The sequence below is a fragment of the Megascapheus bottae genome, chromosome 29 (assembly GCF_031878675.1).
Source record: "Megascapheus bottae isolate mThoBot1 chromosome 29, mThoBot2.hap1, whole genome shotgun sequence".
Lineage (NCBI taxonomy): Eukaryota > Metazoa > Chordata > Mammalia > Rodentia > Geomyidae > Megascapheus > Megascapheus bottae.
Genome location: NC_143537.1, coordinates 1,065,416 through 1,086,308, shown reverse-complemented (window position 1 = coordinate 1,086,308; position 20,893 = coordinate 1,065,416). Strand labels below are relative to the sequence as shown.

The following is a 20,893-nucleotide window of genomic DNA, read 5'->3' as shown; positions in this document are numbered from 1 at the left end:
CTTTCTGCCTGCCAAGTCCTTTCTACAAATGGCTCCCCGGTGCCAGGGGAGACCAGGAGCATCCTCCTCCGAGGCCTCGGGGCACAGGACCTGCTCAAGGTCGCGGCGTGGCCAGGCTGGGTCCTGACAAAGCTGAGCTCCCACAGCTCTCTGAGGCCACAGGTATCCTGTGCCTGCTCACAGCTGGACCTGCACAGCCAGCACAGTGCTCAGCACTCGGGCATCACCACGAGAGGCAGGACGCACACCTCACCAGCTGCCCCATGGCTCTGAGTGACTCCAGAACAGCCTGGCAGGGCTCGGGCTTCTCCTGGCACCATCGCCTCCTGAGCCCTCCCAATCCCTCCCCCAGACGGCACTCCCTTCATTGAGAATACACTCTGTCGCGTCACTGCCCACAGACACGGAGAGCGGGGGGGAAGCAGCCCCAGCGTGGCATTTGGCCACTCGCAAGTCTCCAAAGGGTAGACCATAGGAAGAACTTTCCATCTCCCCACAAGCCTCCTCGGCATGCTGATTTCCCTTCATCTCCTCTCCTGGGCGCTTTCTATATTTCATTTTATTTTGGTCGCACATGTTATTTGAAGTTACTATAGCAACGTGCCACCAGCTGGTATGGCATAGTAATGCTGGCATTTAGGTAGCGAGCTGGCAAAGTTGGCTCTCTCTCTCCCTCCCTCCGTGCCCTCATCTCTCTCACCCATGGCAGGTGAGAGGGGGTGTGTGCAGCCCCCAGACTCCCCTCCCTGATACCATTTTGTTGGTTCTCTAGGTAGAAGAAGAAGACAGCCTCTGCCTTGGTTCTGACAGCTCTACACGAGAAGTGTGTGTGTGTGTGTGTGTGTGTGTGTGTGTGTGTGTGTTCGAACAGGTATGTGAGTGTGTACTGAGGCTGTGAAGTAGACGGGTTTCCTGTGCCCTTCCAGAACTACTACAGTGATGTTGCTGTTTCTAATGCATGTGTGGTGGCAGTGACTTGGGGTGCAGTCTGAGTAGATGGCCCTGTGATCCTCTACACAGGGTCCTCTCACAGCTGAGACCCTGCTCCCCGCCATGCTCGCCCAGCCGGGCCCCCCACACCTGGGTTCAGGGACAGAACGGGCCTCTGGTGTCCGAGGCGAGTTTTCTCCTGATGACGGTGCGCGGTCCTCTGCAGCCAAGTGCCTGCCTTGTGCTTATTTTTACACGTTTGACCTAGTTTCGAACCGTGCCTCTCCGTGCTGTGACTCATTAGTCATATTTGAAGCCAGCCGGCCAGGCGCGAGGTGAGCCTGCCTAAACGGTTTGCGCCAGACTCTCGGATTCGATTTCTCCCTGGAACTCAATCTACGGAAGTCCCACAGGCATTCTGTGTGAAGAAGCAATTTCCTCCCCGGGCACCGGGCATGCTGCTTGGGCATGGATGAGTGGCTGCCTCACGCCTGGTAGTAAATATGCCTGGCAGACAAGAGCAGGGGATCCCCCACACCCCAGGTGTCTGGCACAGCACTGGGGCTCTTTGGGGTTGCTGGGGTTGGGGTGGGGGAGTTTGGAGTTGGGGTCCACCAGCGTAAAGTCTGAGCAATGGCGGGGAGCTCAGTGCTGAGGGCAGATGTCCGTCGACCCTCACCCCTGCCCCCAGTCGCTCCCCAAGCCGAGGCCTCGGTGGACGAGGCAGGAGGACTCCCAAAACTGTCCGGGAGACTGTGGAGGCGGAGAACCACGCGGATCAGTTCAGCCATCACCCACCACGGCGTGACAAAGTGGGTGACTGCTTTAAAAATTCAAGTGACAGAGAAGAAGCCTTTACTGAGCCAGCTCCTGAAGCCCGGGTCTATTTCAGGCGCCTCCCGGCCACGTCCCCAGTGATTTCTGGGTGATCCGATGGCAAGTGTGCTAGCCACTGGAGCAGGGTGGGGGGGTTGGAAATTTTAAAAAATGCCCCGAGTCCTCAGTTCCTGCATTTGGGACCAGCCCAATGCAGGTGAGTTGTCCAGGCGTCCAGGGCCCCAGGGCAGATCTGCTCAGAGGCCGGCTTCCGGGTAGTCCTCAGAACAAAGACATTTACACACCTCCGACAAAAGTGATCTCCAGGAGCTCTGAACTCAGCACACGCTCCCTTCCACACGCCTCTCACTCTCCAGCGGGCACCAGAATCCCCACCTAGGAAATTTTTTTCTTTGTAAATGAAGCCTAGAAGTTCCCCCCAAACAAAGCTCCAGAAAGAAAACACAACCTTTCCAAGGTAATGCTGTGCAACTTGAGCTCCCTGAGTGGTTTTGTGCATCTCCTTCTCCTTCCAAATTCAAATCAATCCATTGGAAATAACGAGTTTCCCAGCCCCACGTATTTCGGGCTTCCTGCAGCTCAGACCCAGCTGGACTTGACAGCACACACACACACACACACACACACACACACACACACAGGTCCGGCACAAATTTAAGCCAAGCTTTCAAGGTAAACTGTCATCCAAGAGATGACTGCGTTTTCCCCTCGAACATCATCGATCGCAAAAAAATAAAAATAAAAATGAAATAAAACCAAAGCTCCCGGCATCTCTTACCTGGAAGCAGAGGACTGCCTGCAGAGGAGGCTCCCTCCACACGAGCCCGGCTTTCCACGGCGGCAGAATAACTCCACAAGGAAGGGGAAGGAAGCCCTTTAGACTGTCGTCTTCCCTGTGTGGACGCAAGAAGTGCAGAGGGGCTGCTCACGTAGGAATAAATAAAAGCAGAGTGAAGTAGACAGCAGCCGCTGTAGGGGAAGGGAAGCCCTCTAGCGGCCGCAGGACGAGTTCTTGAAGGAAGGGAGAGCTAGAATGAGAGAGAGGGAGCGCAGCATTCATGCCACGGTCTCTCTGGTCTTCCCGTCCCTGTTCAGCCTGGCCAGCCGAACAAGCAAAATTCAAGCTGGCTTCTTGAAGTTGGTGGCAGCCAGGAGCAGGTAGAAGTGCTCGGCGCAGCCTGCGCAAATGCCCCAGCTCGTGATGGAGGCAGGAGCAGGGCAGGGTTTGGATATGGTAAAGGCAGACGGGCGGCCCGTGGACGGGGCATGGGCACGGGGAGCGCAGCCACGGCCCCCGGAGGCCCTGCCCGGTGCCTGTGCATAGGATACAAGGATGGCCCCTGTGTATGGGGTCAGGGGCAGGGTTCAGGGCCACAAGGCTGATCTAATCCTGCAGGATCCCATGCTGTCAATGCTCTGCTGAGGTCCCCCGCCACTCTAGACCAGGGTGTTGTGTCCCCAGAGCTTGTGGTAAGGCTGGGCGTGCACACTGCCCCCCCATTCCCTCCAACTCCCTAGCAGGAAAAGCAGGAGGCTGAGTTTAGGGGAAAGTTTGATGGGCCACAGGGAACACACAGGGGACGGAGACGCAGACCTGTGGTCTGCCACGGTGTTTATCAAAATTAGTCTCCGCCTGAGCCTGGACCCGGCTTCCCGCCCAGGGCTGTCCCTGTGCAGGCCAGTTCTCTCACAGTCTCCCGCTGACCCTCCCCGTGCATGCAGGGGTTACCTGAGCTTTCTGATCTGCCCAGTCTCGTGGGGGCAGGGGCAGGGGATGGACTGGCATCCCACCTGCAGGGGAGATCTGGAGTGGTGCGTGTGTAGACGACCAGAGCAGGAATGTGCCGTGCTGCTGTGCTCGTGCGGCTCTCCAGGAGGAGGCAGTCAGGGTGGACACCAACTACGACGGGGTTTCCCCCAGCAGTCATCTGCTGTGTGGTTGGTGTGCCTCCGTCTGTACTAGCATTCCTGCACTTCCCATGTCATCCAGTCCCAGGCACACAGTAGGTGCTCAGGTAATCCCTGTGCACTGAGATAGCGGGGGCTGGAAGGCATTTCCTCGGAGAGTAGTCTGGCACGCTGCTCTGGTATGCAGAGATGACCTTCTCTGGACCCCTCTCTGTTCCTGCCCTGGGCAGTGACATCTGTGCTGGCTGAACGTGGGGGAGAGGGAGAAGCTGCATGCCAGGGCCTGTGTCTGCCTGTCATGGGCGCTTTGTTCCTCTCAGAGTCATTTCGTGGCCTGCATGACGGCCATCCTGGACCAGATGGGTGACCAGCACTACTCCTTCTATATCGAGACCTTCCAGACCAGCGCGGACCTGGTGGTGAGTGTGGACGGCCGGCGGGGAGCGGCGGGGGCGGTGGTAGTGAGTGTGGACGGCCGGCGGGGCTGGCCCCGGGGTCAGTGTGGATGGCAGGAGCCAGGGACAGGGAGAGTCTTCCAGGACTGGCCCAGTCATGAGCACACACGTCCTTCCGCCTCTTCTCCATCTCGCTGCACACTTCTTCAGTCCAGTCCGAGCCGGGACCTGACCACCTACCCCGAGGCTGCCTGTGCTGGGGCCAGCTGCCTCCGCTCCAAGGCTCAAGCACATGAGAATTGGAGTCACAGCCTTGGGAGTAAATCCCAGGTTTGCCACTGGCCAGATGCGCGGTGCTGAGCAGGCCAGCTTCTCATCCTTCCTCAGAGGGGGCCTGACACCTGTCCCCCGTGACACCCAGGCGACCTAAGAATCACCATCACCACCACAAGTCATAAACACCCACCACAGCCATCGCCAGTACTTGACTACCTTGCAGACAGTACTCGACAGAACTCGTGGTGGCTGGTGGGGTAGACGTTGGCGTGTGCTGACATGGAGTCTCACCTCGAACGAGCATAATTCCACAAGAAGCAAAGATTACTGGAAAGGAACTGCACCATTTCCAGAAGGTTCCAATTTAGCTTAAAGCAGTGACTCAAATAACATTTCCCCTAGCTTCCTATCCTCTACCATAAGCACATGTGAACCTGCACACACACCAGCACACACCTGCACACGTGACGCACACACACACGTACACATGCCTACACATATGCACACAGCCATGCATGCATGCTCACACACGCACACAGACACATGGTGACCTGCTGTGTGAAAACCAAGGCCTCTTTCCTCGCTGTCCCTCTGAACAAGAGAGAATCCAGAATCACCGAGATGTGGGGCCCGGTGACGTGGGCGTGCCGTGTGACACGTGCGTGTGCCCTCTGTGGTTTCAGGACTTCCTGATGGAGACCTTCATCATGTTCAAGGACTTGATCGGGAAGAATGTGTACCCCAGGGACTGGGTGGCCATGGGCATGGTTCAGAACAGGTGAGCGGCCTCCCTCGGGGCGGCCGGGAGGGCTGACGTGGGCTCCGGGCCCCTGGTGTGCAGAAACGGTGCTGCTGGCTGGTTCTCCTCATCTAGTCTTCACATCCCAGCTAAAATTGTCTAGATCGCCACCGAACCCTCCAGAAGGGAGGGTTCCGCCCAGCACGTCAGCCAGTTTCCTGAAAGGTGTTGAAAGTGACCAAGCTCGTGAAGGGGCCTGTGATGAACAGACGCCTGGTCTCAGGGCTGCAGGACTTCCCAGAGCATCATGGGCTCCTGCAGTTTCTGTGGCCCATGCTGAATTTCAGGGCAGCCTTTTGGGGGCTCCCTGGGGTGCAGGGATGGCATCTGCCCGTGATCAAGGTGCAGAGTTCCACATGGAGGGTCCTGGGCCCCAGAGCCCTTGGCTAGGGGGTTGGGAGATGTGCGGAGAGGCTCCAAGGGAAGAGGAGGCTGGGCCTGGGGTCTGGGCTGGGGGCGAAGCCCTGCAGCATGCTGAGCAGACGCTTGATGCCTTGAGCCAGGCCTGCAGCCCTGAGGAGCTTGGGTTCTTCTCCCTGGCGGCCTCACCCTGTATGGAGAACATGCATAGATAGCAACGGTCCAGCCGCCAGGGAGTCTCCATGAAGGGAGATGGATTCTGAGCCAGACCACGGGGGTAGACATTCAACAGAAAGCCCAGCACCAAGGTCAAGTACCCAGGCTGTGCCGGAAGCACGGGACAACCTGAACTGGGGAGCAAGGCCTGGTGCCCCAGCCAAAGGGCATGCATATCCAGAGAGCCGAGACCCAGCTGTGGGCGGCGGGTCCGTGAGAGTCAGTGAGGGCCACCGTGGGGCCGTCCTGGGGGACCAGGAGCCTCTGCCGTGACCGCACAGGGGTTGGGGCCTGGTGGGGAGCAAGCGGAGGACGCAGCAGTGAGGGAGACACTGAAGGACAAATCGTGCTTGACAACAGCTGTCCAGATGTGCGGCAAGGGGCGGGGGGCGGGGGAGAGACGCTTACAGGAAAGCGTAGGCAAAGTACAAGATGTCCGTGGCTGAGCACCCTCTAGAACGCTGTTCAGAACAGAACAAGCTGAGAAACCACGTGAAGGCCCATCAATAAGAGAGTGATTAAATACACGGCGATGCCGCTGTGTCGCCGCGCTCCTCGGTGACTAAGAGGGATGATGCATGTCTGCCTTCACTGGCGAGAGAGGAGCTCACTAGTGATCCTCGAGTGGGAGAGACGAGCCGCCCTGGGGCCGCACGAAACCCTAGCCGGCATCGATCCCTCGATCACAGCGGTACACACAAGATGTCACCCCCGTGCGGGTGTCCTGGGCCCTTCGCCACGGCGCTCACAGCGTGTGGATGAGGGGTTGCTTGGTCGTCTGGGAGGGGGCGATTTCTCCTTGCGCCCTTGTTCTGATGATCGGTAGGAATTTCCTGTCACGAGCGCCTCACTGTGAGGACTTTAGAAGGAAGTCAAGCAGGCAGCTCCAGGGTGGTTCCGAGACAGGCAGGGCCACGGGTTCCTGTGTGGAAAGGCACGCTGGGACGCGTGCTCTGATGCTCTGGCGATGTCTTCCAGGGTCTTTCTGAGAGCCATCAATAAGTTTGCAGAGATCATGAATCAGAAGTTCCTGGAGCACACACACTTCGAGTTCCAGGTGAGTGGGAGGGCCGGGAGGCTCCGGCATCTCAGGGGTCACTGCTCCCCACCCCCCCAGGAGTGCTAGGACCTAAGGGGCCTCCATGGATGTCCACAAAGGGACGAGAGGCAGCAGAGCCGCACAGCATGGTGAGGCAGAAAGAACCTCACTCGGCACCGCGCTGAAGTGCGCCGAGCGCACGAGGGCGTCCCTGAAAGTCCTTCTCAGTGCCCAGCCACATGTGTGTCTGAGAAGAACTCCAGCCATGCTGAGCGCGATGGCGGTGCTAGAAAGGGTTGTTGAGGGAGTGCAGGCTGCCAGGGAAACGCAGCAGCGACAGTCGCAGCCCGGTGGGCCAGCGAGTAGAGTTTGGGCCGTCCTCTGACGGATTGGTTGAGAGACCGGTGGAGCTCACGCCAGCCAGGGAGCTGCGCCTGCCGGGCTGAACCCCAGCACCCTCCTCATAGCTTTCTCGCAGTGCCAGACAGGGGCCGACGGTCACTGTGGGGCCACTGTGCGGGCCCTGCCTGGGTGAGGGCTCCAATTGGCTAGATGAACAGCATGGCAACTGAGGCTGCACATGGCACGGTTTTGTCCCCCAGCACTGTACCGGCGCCTCCATCAGCGCATTGTGGCGGTCTCAGGAGGTCCTTAGGAAGAAGGGAATCCGTGGACTGACCCCTCGGGCCAGCCTTGCGAGTAGGCGAGTACCCTTTCCCAGTATCTGCCCACTGCCCTGGCTGATTCCCTGACTCAGTTAGGCAAACAACCTCTCTGTGCCTCCGTTTCTTCAACACTGGCTTGAGATACTAGTAGTCGTTATCTGCTTGGGTTGGGGCAAGGATTGCGTGAAATAATCCACATGAAACCCTCACAGTGGTGAGACATACGAGGGGCTTTCTAGATGAGCTCGACACATCATCGTCACCAGCGCCATTCCGTCACACGGTAGGTGCTTTACGTGAGCTCACGTCCCATCCTTATCACTGTCACCACCACCGTCATCACAACAGTGACAGCAGGGCTTGATCCACAGAACGTGGCTCTGGCTGTCACACCCAAACAATTCTGTAGAGCCACCAAGTGACCAGTGGATGACACTAGTGATGCCAGATGCTTAGGGAAAACAGCCTTAGCCCAGGGTCATTTCTCAGCCTCCCCGTGTGAGGATGGATTGTTCTCTCTCTGAGGCCTGGGACACATCTTGTCTCCTCCTTACAGTACATTAATGATGCATTTAATACCAGCGCTGAGCTCCACCGGGCCGGGCTGCTGTGTCCAGGGGCGGGGGCTGTGGGATGAGCCCTCCCATCTCCCAGAGCTGTGATTTTTGTCATCCAAAGGGCAGAAAGCATTGCTCTGTGGCTACCACAGTGTGGGAATGTGGGTGTCTGGGCAGGCCCATGTGTTTGTTCAGAGAAGACTGGGAGAGGATTGAGAATTTGCATTGCCAGAGCCCGGGCTACTACGGCATCACGGTTGCGGGAGTTAGAGGCAGGTTCTGATGGTGGCCCCAGGTTTGTGGGCTGGAAGCTGTGTCCCAGCGCCCATGTCTAGAGGAAGGTTATTTAAGAGGTGGTTAGATCAGATGGGTTCTGCAGGCGGCAGGCCCACTCAGATGCAGCCCTAGACCTCTGCTTTCCCAGCTTCCAACTGCAAGGAACAAATTTCTGTTCTGTGTCAGGTATTCTGTGATGACAGCAGAGTATGAAGTGAGATGTCACCTTATGCTCGGGGATCTTCTTGATGGAAGACTGTGTAAATCCATCTCCTGAAGTCCAAGTGTTCTCAGGAGGCAGAGCCATTATTGAGTGTCTACTTTGTGTGTTTTGACTCAGCCCTGCTCCTGTGGGTTTGGGAAATCTCCATTTCACTGGACTATCCTCTTCTGCTTTTCTGTGCTTCAGAAAAATAGCCGGCTTCTCAGCTAAGATTCATTTAACTGCTGAGTGGGGCAGCAGGGACCCAGAGCCAGGCCTGTCCATTTCCTCCTCCAGAAGAGGATTTACAGTCTGCTGTCATGTAGAACAGGATGCCTTAGAGGGCCAAAATGCTGCTCTGGTCAGCTCTAGGAATCGGCTGGGCCCTTGTGGCCACCAGTCCTGGAAAGGGGCTGAGGGGCAGCCAGTAGTCAGGGAGGCTGGCTGGCTGAGGGAAATCTGCTTCTCTCCCTCTCAGGCAGCTCTCTGATTGGTGCAGAACCTCAGGCAGCTCTCTGATTGGTGCAGAACCTCAGGCAGCTCCCTGATTGGTACAGAGCTCCAGGCAGCTCCCTGATTGGTACAGAGCCCCAGGAATCTCCCTGATTGGTGCAGAACCTCAGGCAGCTCCTTGGTTGGTTCAGAACCTCAGGTAGCTCCCTGATTGGTGCAGAGCCCCAGGCAGCTCCCTGATTGGTGCAGAGCCCCAGGCAGCTCCCTGATTGGTGCAGAACCTCAGGCAGCTCTCTGATTGGTTCAGAACCTCAGGCAGCTCCCTGATTGGTGCTGACATCAGTTTCTCTACTTGGTGTATCCATCACTGTTGAATGCTGGAGGCCTTTTAGACAAAGCTCTGGTCAGCAGCTCAACTTGCAACCCTTTTTGAGCCCACACTGGAGACCCTGTGAAATGAAAGTCTTCCAGATTGTTTCCATTTTGGTCTTTATAATGGAAATGTGACCAGTGATGGACGGATGCGGGGAGGGAGCGAGGGAGAAGAAGGGAGAGAGGAAGAGGGAGAGGGAGAGGGAAGGAGAGAGAGACAGAGAGAGGGGGGGAAGAGAGAGAGAGAGAGAGGGAGGGAGGGGGGAGGGAGGGAGGGAGGGAGAGGGACAGAGAGCGCGCACTGGGGATGAGGGAGAGAAGCCGTGGTCACGTGAGCTGGTCCTGAGGGACTTCTGGCCAAAGCCAGAGCTGCAGGACAGCCGTCGGTCAGCACAGACTCCTGGCCCCAGCCACGAGGAGACAGTTCAGGTATGAGCAGGGCCCTGGGAACGCATATTTGTAACAAGTTCCCAGGTGAGGGAGCTGCAAGTTCTGGAGTAGCATCAAACAAAGGAGGAAAGGGCATAGTGTGCTAAGACAGGACGGGCTCCAGGCTGGCCCTCTGCTCTCAGGTGGACTAGCGAAGCCTTCGGGTCAGGCTGCAAATTCCTGACTCTCCATCCCCACGATAGGACCACAAGTCCAGCACCAGGGTCGAGACGAGAGATTCAACTATAGGAAACAAAAGAGCAGAGCAACAAAAGGCCAGCCCTGGAACCCTGCTCCGCATCCAGTCTTGCTGACTGAGAGGGGACACGGACAGCACCTAGAGAGGTCCACCCATTGTCCTGGTGTTGGCCAGCCTGTGAATTCCAGAGCCAGTGCCCGTTAGAAAACTGCAGAGGCACAATCAAGCTGGTTCCACCTCTGTCTTCCGCTGCCCTCATTCATTATTCACACCAGCCAGTGTTTCCTAGGCCTCCCTACCGGCCATCGCTGACTGTGCCCTCCTCTCTCCTTTCCAGCTGTGGAACAATTATTTTCATCTGGCAGTGGCTTTTATCACTCAGGATTCTCTGCAGTTGGAGCAGTTCTCCCACGCCAAGTACAACAAAATCCTGAGCAAGTAGGTTGTGTTCTTGGATCTCTGGAGGAGAGAGGAGTTCTCCGATGCTTGGAGACACGGCAGGCCTGAGGCCAGTGTTTTTCCTCTTCCTAGGTACGGCGACATGAGGCGATTAATTGGCTTCTCCATTCGTGACATGTGGTACAAGCTCGGTGAGTAGCTAACATGGCCAGAGAGACACTCGCGCACATGCTCACACTCACTTATAACCCCCCCCACTCATACACACACACACACACACACACACACACACACACACACACACACACACACACACCAGAGACCCTTTCACTGATGAGGAGCTCAAAGGGAAGTCACTTGCAGAGTCTGGTTTTCCCTCCACAAAGACAGGAGCTAACCTTGTCCACAGTCCAAATCCTGCTCTGTAAATACGTGCTGGATGGATAGATGAATAGATAAATAAATGTGTGGGTGGGTAGACAATAGATGAATAGATAAGTATGTAGATGCACGATGAGTAGGTAGATAGAAGGATAAATAGGGGATGGATGGAGGGATGCTGGATGGATAGGTGAATGGATGCTGGCTGGCTGGCTGGCTGGATGGGTGGGTGGAAAAATGGATGGATGTTGAATGAATAGAGAGATGATGAGGAATGGGTAGGAGGTAGATGGGTGGATGAGCACAGGGATGGTGGATGGAGGATGGAGGATGGGTGGATGGATGAAAAATGGGTGGATGTTGAATGGATGGATGGATGGATGGATGGATAAATGAAGAAGGGGTGGACGGATGAGTGAATGGATGAGGGAAGGATGGAAGGAGGGACCACAACTGGGGGCAGCAGTGAAGAATGGCCGTTCTAACTCTGACTTGTGGGCTCTCTTCCGCGTCTCTGATGTGCAGTTCTCTGTTCTGGGCGTGGCCGTTGGCTCTCTTCAGTATGACTCTGTCCCAGGTTTAACCTCCAGTACCCAACCTGGACTTTGCCTCCTCCAACCTCTTGGTGTCTGCCAAGTCCAGTGGGTTTTCTGGGCAGCATTGGCAGGCCTGTTTCAGCAAGGCCAGCCACGGGAAGCACGGCACAGTGGACAGATTCTGCGTCTGGTTCTGTGCTGCTGGCAGCGTCCGGCATCCGCAGTGTACAGCTGCTTGGCAGGAAGGTTGTGGGTTGGCTCATAAAGTCCAAGGCTGAGTCTGAGGACCCAGGCATAGAACAGACTGCCATGTCTCTGCCAGGGGCCATGCCCTACCACAGCTCGGAGCCATCGCATGTCTGGGCCCACACAGAGGAAACGTCACGTTGTTGAGGTCAAAGGGCATGACCCGGGAACAGGTGAAGAAGCTACAGGGGCTGCCAACTCCCTGGCCCCATCAGCTGCCCTCCTGGCTCGCTCCTCATCAAAGCTGGATGTGGCCTGTCCACATTTCGGGGGAGGGATAATCTTTGGATAACAGTAGTTGTGACGCTGAGCTGGCCCTGGACTCTAAGATGCCAGCAGCCCTCTGAGTGTGACAACCAGGCTTCTCCTGACACTGACCAATGTCTGCTGGGAGGGAGACCTTATTTGCCCCATTCATCTAGAAAAGCATTCACATCTATTCTTTGTATACATGAGAAATAATTTAGATACCGCGTATTACTGCATAGCAGTAGGAAGGAATAACACGTTGTCGGTACAGACATAGAAGAAGAAAGGTCCAGGGGCAGCACAATTTCCAACATGCGTGGTCTGCTTGCTGCCAGCAGGGACTCATGAGCTACAGTAGCCAGAAAGGTGGTCTCTGGTGTCCTACACGGTGTCTGGTGGTCCGTGTGGTGTCTGATGGTCTCTGTGTGGTGTCTGGTAGTGTGTGTGTGTGGTGTCTGGTGGTCCATGTGGTGTCTGATGGTCTCTGTGTGGTGTCTGGTGGTGTGTGTGTGTGGTGTCTGGTGGTCTGTGTGTGGTGTCTGGTGGTCTGTGTGTGATGTCTGGTAGTGTGTGTGTGCTGTCTGGTGGTGTGTGTGCTGTCTGGTGGTCTGTGTGTGGTGTCTGGTGGTCTGTGTGTAGTCTTTGGTGGTGTGTGTAGTGTCTGGTGGTCTGTGTGTGGTATCTGGTGGTATGTGTGGTATGTGTGTGGTGTCTGGTGGTGTGTGTGTGGTCTCTGGTGTCCTACATGGTGTCTGGTGGTCTATGTGGTGTCTAGTGGTCTCTGTGTGGTGTCTGGTGGTGTGTGTATGGTGTCTGGTGGTCTGTGTGTGGTGTCTGGTGGTATGTGTGTGGTCTCGTGTCCTACATGGTGTCTGATAGTCTATGTGGTGTCTAGTGGTCTGTATGTGGTGTCTAGTGGTGTGTGTGTGGTGTCTGGTGGTCTATGTGGTGTCTAGTGGTCTGTGTGTGGTGTCTGGTGGTGTGTGTGTGGTATCTGGTGGTCTGTGTGTGGTGTCTGGTGGTGTGTGTGTGGTCTCTGATGTCCTATATGGTGTCTGGTGTCTATGTGGTGTCTAGTAGTCTCTGTGTGTCATGTCTGGTGGTGTGTGTGGTGTCTGGTGGTCTATGTGGTGTCTGGTGGTCTCTGTGTGGTGTCTGGTGGTGTGTGTGTGGTGTTTGGTGGTGTATGTGGTGTCTGGTGGTGTGTGTGATGTCTGGTGGTGTGTGTGGTGTCTGGTGGTGTATGTGTGGTGTCTGGTGGTGTGTGTGGTGTCTGGTGGTATGTGTGTGGTATCTGGTGGTGTGTGTGGTGTCTGCTGGTGTGTGTGGTATCTGGTGGTGTGTGTGGTGTCTGGTGGTCTGTGTGTGGTATCTGGTGGTATGTGTGGTGTCTGGTGGTGTGTGTGTGTTCTCTAGTGGTCTGCGTGGTCTCTGGTTGTTTGTTCAAATTCTCTGGTGGTCTGTGGTATCTCGTGGTCTGTGTGGTCTGGTGGTCTGCATGGTCTCTGGTTGTCTGTTCAAAGCCTCTGGTAGTCTGTGGTGTCTCGTGGTCTGTGTGGTCTGGTGGTCTGCATGGTCTCTGGTGGTCTGTGTGGTCTCTGATTATCTGTTCAAAGTCTCTGGTGGTCTGTGGTATCTCGTGGTCTGTGTGGTCTGGTGGTCTGCATGGTCTCTGGTTGTCTGTTCAACGTCTCTGATGGTCTGTGGTATCTCGTGGTCTGTGTGGTCTCTGGTGGTCTCTGGTTGTCTGTACAAAGTCTCTGGTGGTCTGTGATATCTCGTGGTCTGTGTGGTCTGGTGGTCTATGTGGTCTCTGGTTGTCTGTTCAAAGCCTCTGGTGGTCTGTGGTGTCTCGTGGTCTGTGTGGTCTGGTGGTCTGTGTGGTCTAGTGGTCTGCATGGTCTCTGGTTGTCTGTTCAAAGCCTCTGGTGGTCTGTGGTGTCTCGTGGTCTGTGTGGTCTGGTGGTCTGTGTGGTCTGGTGGTCTGCGTGGTCTCTGGTTGTCTATTCAAAGTCTGGTGGTCTGTGTGGTCTGGTGGTCTGCGTGGTCTCTGGTTGTCTGTTCAAAGCCTCTGGTGGTCTGTGGTGTCTCGTGGTCTGTGTGGTCTGGTGGTCTGTGTGGTCTGGTGGTCTGTGTGGTCTCTGGTTGTCTGTTCAAAGTCTCTGGTGGTCTGTGGTATCTCGTGGTCTGTGTGGTCTGGTGGTCTGTGTGGTCTGGTGGTCTGTGTGGTCTCTGGTTGTCTGTTCAAAGCCTCTGGTGGTCTGTGGTGTCTCGTGGTCTGTGGTGTCTCGTGGTCTGTGTGGTCTGGTGGTCTGCGTGGTCTCTGGTTGTCTGTTCAAAGTCTCTGGTGGTCTGTGTGGTCTGGTGGTCTGCATGGTCTCTGGTGGTTTGCATAGTCTGCAGTGCTCTGCGGTGGTCTCTTTTCCCAGCCCCATCTCCCAGGCAGACCTTGCTGTATAGCTGGGCGCCGGGCTTCCTTGGTCCCCTGTGGTCTCTGCAGCTCATTCTTTTGTTCATGCCCTTTCTTGCATTGTCTGGCACACACGCGGTTTTATTCAGATATAGGTTATGTGTTGGCAGGCGTTTCTGTGCTCTAGTTACGCCGATGAATGAAAAGCTCTTACTGAACACCCCACCTGCGCAGACTCCAGCGCCCAGAGCTGGAGCGCCCTTCCCATATCACCTCGCCCCGCATTTTTCAAATGTTTATTTTCTGCTGAGGGCCAATAAAAAATTCATGCACGGTAAGTAAATTGGATGAAACTAGACCTATTCTCATCAAAGTCAGCTGGAGCTCAGAGCCTATTATAATGGGCTCCTCTGAGCTCTGACTTAGACCCCCAGGGATTTGCTGGGGAAGATTCTAGAGCATTGCAGAAAACCATGCCTGACTCCGAAGGATCCCGGTGAGAGGCCAGCCAAGGCAAAGCTGCGAGATCTATCTGAAAAATGAACAAAGTAGCAAATGGGCCGGGGTGTTGCTCAAGCAGTAGAGAGCCTGCCTATCCCGTGTGAGATTCTGAGTTCAACTAGTGCCACCACCATAGAGACAGACAGACACAAAGACACAGACCAAAACAGACAAGGAAAGAGGGGAAAGGTTCCGAGAGCCAGCACATCTATTTATTGCTCATTATCCTTCTTCTTTCTGGGAAGGCAACAAGTGAGCTGGGCAGGCAGTAGCCACCTTGTCACTCCGGGGCAGTCACGTGGAGAGCCATCTTCTGGCTTCTTCAGGAAGAAAAGGAAAGCCCTGGTTTAGCCATGGCAGCCAGATTTCTGTTACACCCCTAACTTAGAAATTGTCTCATGTAGCCCCTGGATTGTATAGGTGACAGGGCAGGGTGAGCCTTGGAGAGGCACAGGACACACTCAAGGTCGACAGCCGTCACTGCCCGTGCAGAGGCCAGGGGACCTCATCCCCACCCCAGGCCCAGCATCCTCACGAGCAGGGAGGCCAGGGGATCCTCCTCATTCCACGCTGACGCCCTCATGAACAGCATTTTCCCCAAGGATATGTGGATTATTTTTTAAGGACCAATGGTGTTTCCCATAATGAGTAAACCACGGAACATGTTCGTTCCTCAAGTTTTGCTTTAACCAGACTCCATCGGGTCCTCGTCGTGAGGATGATTCCATCAAGTTCTTTCCAGGAAAGGCTCCAGCAACTGGTGATTATGCAGAAGCTAATTGCAAGGCTGTGATTGCAGGCTAGAAGATGAGTTAACAGGCTTCCGGAGTGTCTAGACGTGTCTAGACGTGTGTGTGTGTGTGTGTGTGTGTGTGTGTGTGTGTGTGTGTCTGTGTGTGTGTTTGTGTGTGTCTGTGTGTGAGTGTGTGCATGTGTGTGTCTGTGTTCTGTGTGTCTCTGTGTGTGTGTCTGTGTTCTGTGTGTGTGTCTGTGTGTGTGTGTCTGTGTTCTGTGTGTCTGTGTGTGAGTGTGTGCATGTGTGTTTTGGGAGGGAGTGGGGGAAGGAAGGCACCGTGTCGTTGAAGGTCGGGTGTGTGTGTACACGTGTGTGTGCACAAGTGTGTGTGAGCGTGTGTGTTTGGGGAGGGTGTGGGGTAAGGAAGGTACCAGGAAGGTCAGGTGGTGGACACTCAGAGCTTCTTGTGTCTCGGGTCCGGGAAGGTGCCAGTGCAGTGAGAGCTGGAGCGGTGACACTAGGTTCTGCCCGGCGTGTGATGATACACTGCGGAACTGATGGCGCTGGGCCCTTCCCCTCCCCTCCTCCCCCACTCCTCCATCCTCCCCCAGGCTCTGGGTCCAGTGCTGCTGGGACGTCCGGTGGGCCCAGGTGGTGAAATGAGCCGTGGGTCCCGGAAGCTCGGAGGCCACAGGGTCAGTGCCTCCCGGGCAGAGCCTGGCCTCGCTGACCCGGCGCCCTGCCTGGCTGGGCTGTGGTGCTCAGCCCATTAGCCAGCAGTGGATGGACACACGGCGCCCTCCAGCGGACAGTGTGGACCCCGGGCTCTGCTCTGCCCGGGACCCCTGCAGCCCTGTGAGCGCCCTGTGAGCGCCCTGCTCGCTCCCTCCCAGGCCAGAACAAGATCTGCTTCATCCCCGGGCTGGTGGGGCCCCTGCTGGAGATGACGCTCATCCCCGAGGCCGAGCTGCGGAAGGCCACCGTGCCCATCTTCTTTGACATGATGCTGTGCGAGTTCCAGAGGAGCGGGGACTTCAGAAAGGTGAGCCACAGCCCAGTCCCGCTTCCTCCTCTGGCCTCTGCCGGAACTTCCCTGGGGGAGGGCGGCCTGGACCGGGCGCCCCCGCGGGTGGACCGGAGGACGGCCCGGCAGAGGGCATTCCCACGCGGGGAGGCCGGGAGGGTGGCCCAGGCCAGGCTTCCACACACAGGGCTGGATCTGGCTGGGGTTCTGTTGCGCTGGTCACCCACTCACTGACTCACAGGCCCATGGCAAAAGTCTCAGTGACGTCTCCTTCCTGACAGAGCTGTGGTCACGGCCAGCCCTGAACCCAGCGCCCCCCTGTGGTCACGGCCAGCCCCTATGTCACTGCCAGCCCTGACCCTCCTCCACTCCATGGTCCCGGCCAGCCCTGACCCCAGCCTCCCCACTCCGTGGTCAGGGCCAGCCCCGAGCCCAGCACCTGTCAGGATGCACCTGCAGAAATTCTGGCTCTTCCTCCCCTCTGCCCAGCACCCCAGCCCCACTGCCCCATGGCCACGTCCCCCTCCCCTGCCACCTCCTGCAGTGCTCGGCAGGATGCTCCCCACAGAGATTCTGGCTCTTCTCCCTGAGTCACAGGCTCAGGCTCTGCATGGCAGCAGCTGCTCTGCTCTTCTGTGGCACCCTGCAATTTCCCTCCTGGCAGGCTCCTTTGTGACCCCCAGACAAGTGCTTATTTCCCCCTACTGCCCAGGGGACACAGACACCTGTGCCTGCACACATCGGGAGCCACTCCGTGGAGAAGGGCACAGCTCCTCTCCTGAGAGCTGCTTTCCAGGAGGTTCTGCAGGGTTTGACGGGTTATATGACTGACAGTCTGACCACAGGCCTGTGGTAGGCACTGCCTGGCCCGGGACAGGAAGCGTTTGACAGAAGTGGCGATGCTGCGGGCTGGATGGGCCAGCCACTCCTCTGGGCACAGGGACAAGGAAGGACTGGCACTCAGGACAGCCCAGGCCCAGTCCTGTGGGCCCCAGTGATTTCTCTCTGCCCTGCAGAGCATCTCTGAGTGCGGCCGCAGGACCCTGGCACAGCCCTGGTAGTCCTTGGCCCGAGGCCTGGGAGATGTGCCAGACCCCGACAGGGTCTGCGCCAGGGGCTACGCTCCCAGCCTCACCAGTGTCATGTGACTCCATGGACTGGGGGGTGGGGGCTGATGTGGCCGCAGGGGGATGGGGGAGGCGGGAGACGGATGGAGTTTGGTTTGGCATGCCCCCCCATGCCAGCACTCAGTGCAGGAGGTGGGAGCTGCCCCCATCCACAGAGCGGGCCCACACCCCGCCTCCTGACGCTCTGCTCCCCCGCTCCCTCCACAGTTCGAAAACGAGATCATCCTGAAGCTGGACCACGAGGTGGAAGGAGGCCGGGGCGATGAGCAGTTCATGGGGCTGCTGGAGTCCATGTAAGCGGTGGGCCGGGCTTGTGGCGGCCCCCGGAGCCTGCAGGCCCGGGGAGACCTGTGTCCCCCTGGCCTCTGGAAGGAAACGCCGTGTTCTCTGCCACTGTCCTTTAGCTTTTCGTGCTGGCACTCTACTACTTGAGCCATGCCGCTTCCTGCTTGTTTTGCTGGTTAATTGAGGATAAGAGTCCCAAAGCCTTTGGGCTGTCCTGCCTGGGCTGTCTTGGGACCCTGCTCCTCAGAGCTCCACTCTGAAGGGGGCAGGATTACCGGAGGAAGCTGTGTTTGCACCTCGGCACGGGCACCCTCTGTGGACCCCGCACCCCGACCCTGCGGCCGTGCCCTCCGGGGCCACCCCCACACCTCTCTGGTCTTGGTATCCCTTTGCTCAAAAGGGGGTTGTTTTGAAGACTGAGTGATCAGGAAACATCTAGCTCACAGTAAGTGTGCGTTTAACAAATGCACTTCTGTCCCCAGGCCTGGTTCCCGGTGTCTGTCCCTGGCAGCCTGGCATTGCCCTCCCCCCCCCCAGAGAAGCTTTCTCCCAAGGCTTAGGAATATGGATGGTAGAGATAGCTCTGCCTTCCCCAAGCCAAAGGCGAAGCAAACCAAAGGGGCTGAGTGAGACGCTGGGTAAAGGACTTAGCATCGTTTCTCTGTACACTCTCTTCTCTTCGTTGTGTCTCACCAGCAGTTTCTGATGCATGGTAGCCATGCAAATACGTTGGGTGTTCTTATTATCTGCAGGGAGAACAGTGCAGCTTTGGAAGCCCCGAGCCCCCCCCCCCCCCGCTCTGCTCTGTTCCTCCACACTCCCCCCTCAGGCCCCTCAGCCTCAGCTGGCAAAGTGACCCTGCCACAGAGGCCACCGTCTTCTGTGGACACAGGCCTGGAAGGCGCCTTCTGTGGCAGCCGCAGGAAGCCCTGAGCAGCCAGTGGGCTGAGCTCCAGTCCTAAGCCACAGAGTCCACGAGCCCCCACCTACCATCAGCATTCTTCAATCCAGAGTCCGCATTTGATGGAGTAAGAGGCCTCCTCACCTGCCTGCATTCCATGCCTGGGGACGTTCTGAGGTTTTGAGGGGACTAGATAAAAGACAACTTCCAGCAGCACACACCAAAGGCCATGGCCAGACCCTGGAGGCCTCCAGGGCTAAATGCCATAGCTTCTAGGGCTTGCCTGCCACACCCCAGCCCGAGGAGAGGCAGCCAGGCTGGCCTGCAACCTCCCTCCACGAAGGGAAGCGTTGTCTCGACATCCCAGTTCCCACAGCTTTCCCTCGTCACGCTCTGCTGAGGGGCTCCAGGGAGAGAGAGACTGTGTGACCTTGTGTGACCTTGGTAAGGGCCTCCAGCCCGGCACACCGTTCAAGGGGTTTAGAAACCCCTGCCTAGTGTGTTAAACAGGACAGCCAATACCATGGGCTCAGCACAGTTCCCGGAATACAGGGAGTGCTGGATAACGTGTGGGTCATAACATAAGGTGGTTCATTCTCTTCTTTGTGTTTCTTTCCTTAGTCCAACTGGATAGGAAGGAGGGCCTTAATGATTTCTGAGTCCATCACTTCTAGAACAGTGCATAATAATAGATGGATGGATGGATAAGCAGTGGAGGATGAGTAGGGGGGTTAGCAGGATGAGTGGATGAACAGATGGATGGACAGGTAGATGTAGAGTGGATAGGTGGATGGATAGATGGATGGATGGGTAGATAGATGAGTAGGTGGATGATGGATGGATGGGTGGATGGATGGATTAGTAGGGGTAGTGGATGGATGGGTGGTGGGTGGATGGGTTAGCAGGATGAATGGACGGGCGGATGAGTATGGAGATAGTGAATGATTTGTCTTCATCTCACTACTACTCATCTATATGCCACACCTAAAGAATAGAGAAAGGAGGAGAGCAAAGGCTCTCCTCTAAACGTCACTCCCCAAGTGTGGCCAGCAGACAGATGCCCTGACATCGGTGTGAAGCTGGCCATCGAGGCAGAGTCCCCCAGCCCACGCTCAGGCAGGACCACATCCCAGTCTCCAGGGAACCTAAAGACACAAGCAATGAGGCCAACCTGAGGCGGGCATGAGGCCTGGCGAAACTTCCCCAAGGCCTGGTCAGGCTGGGCTGAGGAAGCACCGGCCTGGCCAGCCAGGCTCGGGAGGGAGCCTTCTGTGCTGTCAGGAGGACGGGGCTGGGGCGGACGCGGCAGTCCTACCCGGAGCCAGCACAGCTGTGACTCGGCCAGACAGGTGTAAATCACAGCACCATCTGCCCGGGAGTGGAAGCCAGGAACAGGTGCTCGTCTCAGGGCCGAGATGGATGTGTCTGAGCCCCGCCGTCTTCCAGACGTGCCTCTTGCATCCTGGCATGGCTTTTGGAGCAGTGACCCTCGGGAGACCTTGCTTCTCTCCCCTCTCCCTCTCGAGAGCAATGGGCATCACATAGGCAAACTTGGATTTTTATTCTTGTATTTTCCCATCTTGACAATAGAAAGATCCCAGCTCGCCACCCTGTATGGGTGAATGCATGCGGCTATACAGGAGTGAAAACTGGAGCGCGGTACTGGATACTCTGGATTTTCTGGCTTCTGCTTCCTCCCCTTCCCCGACTTCCCCCCCCCCCTCCCTCAGCTCACACCTCACCCGCCCCGCCCCCCGCAGCCTGATGGAGTGTGCCTCCGAACACCCAGCCATCGCCAAGTCTGTGGAGACCTTCGTGAGCCTGGTGAAGGGGCTGCTGGAGAAGCTGCTGGACTACCGGGGCGTGATGGGGGACGACAGTAAGGACAACCGCATGAGCTGCACGGTGAATCTGCTGGTACGGAGCCCCGGGCAGCCACCACCGGCCATGCCACCCTCCCCGGCCCCGCGGCCACCGCTGGCCAAGCTCTGGGGGTCACAGCTGCTCTTGTGGGGACATCAGGCCAACGTGGCTGGATCCCCAAGCTGCCAGAGGACCCTTGGTGCCTCAGTTTCTGAGCTGGGTGCTCGTCCTAGGATTCTTGAAGCTCATTGGGTCACACATGAGTGGCTGAGGTCACACAGGGTTTGCCCCCCCACAGTGTGGCTCGTAGCCAGCAGGTGCT

At 57.0% G+C, this 20,893-nt stretch overlaps 1 protein-coding gene across 1 annotated transcript in view; it reads left to right on the top strand.

Annotated features, from left to right (window-relative positions):
* Dock2 (dedicator of cytokinesis 2) overlaps window positions 1–20,893 on the top strand; it is a 145,190-nt gene that overhangs the window by 106,707 nt on the left and 17,590 nt on the right. The window contains 8 exon segments of the mRNA XM_090320794.1: window positions 3,996–4,094; window positions 5,030–5,124; window positions 6,700–6,778; window positions 10,251–10,351; window positions 10,445–10,503; window positions 16,265–16,413; window positions 17,730–17,815; window positions 20,469–20,625. Coding sequence (XP_090176920.1) covers window positions 3,996–4,094; window positions 5,030–5,124; window positions 6,700–6,778; window positions 10,251–10,351; window positions 10,445–10,503; window positions 16,265–16,413; window positions 17,730–17,815; window positions 20,469–20,625 — 825 coding nt within the window.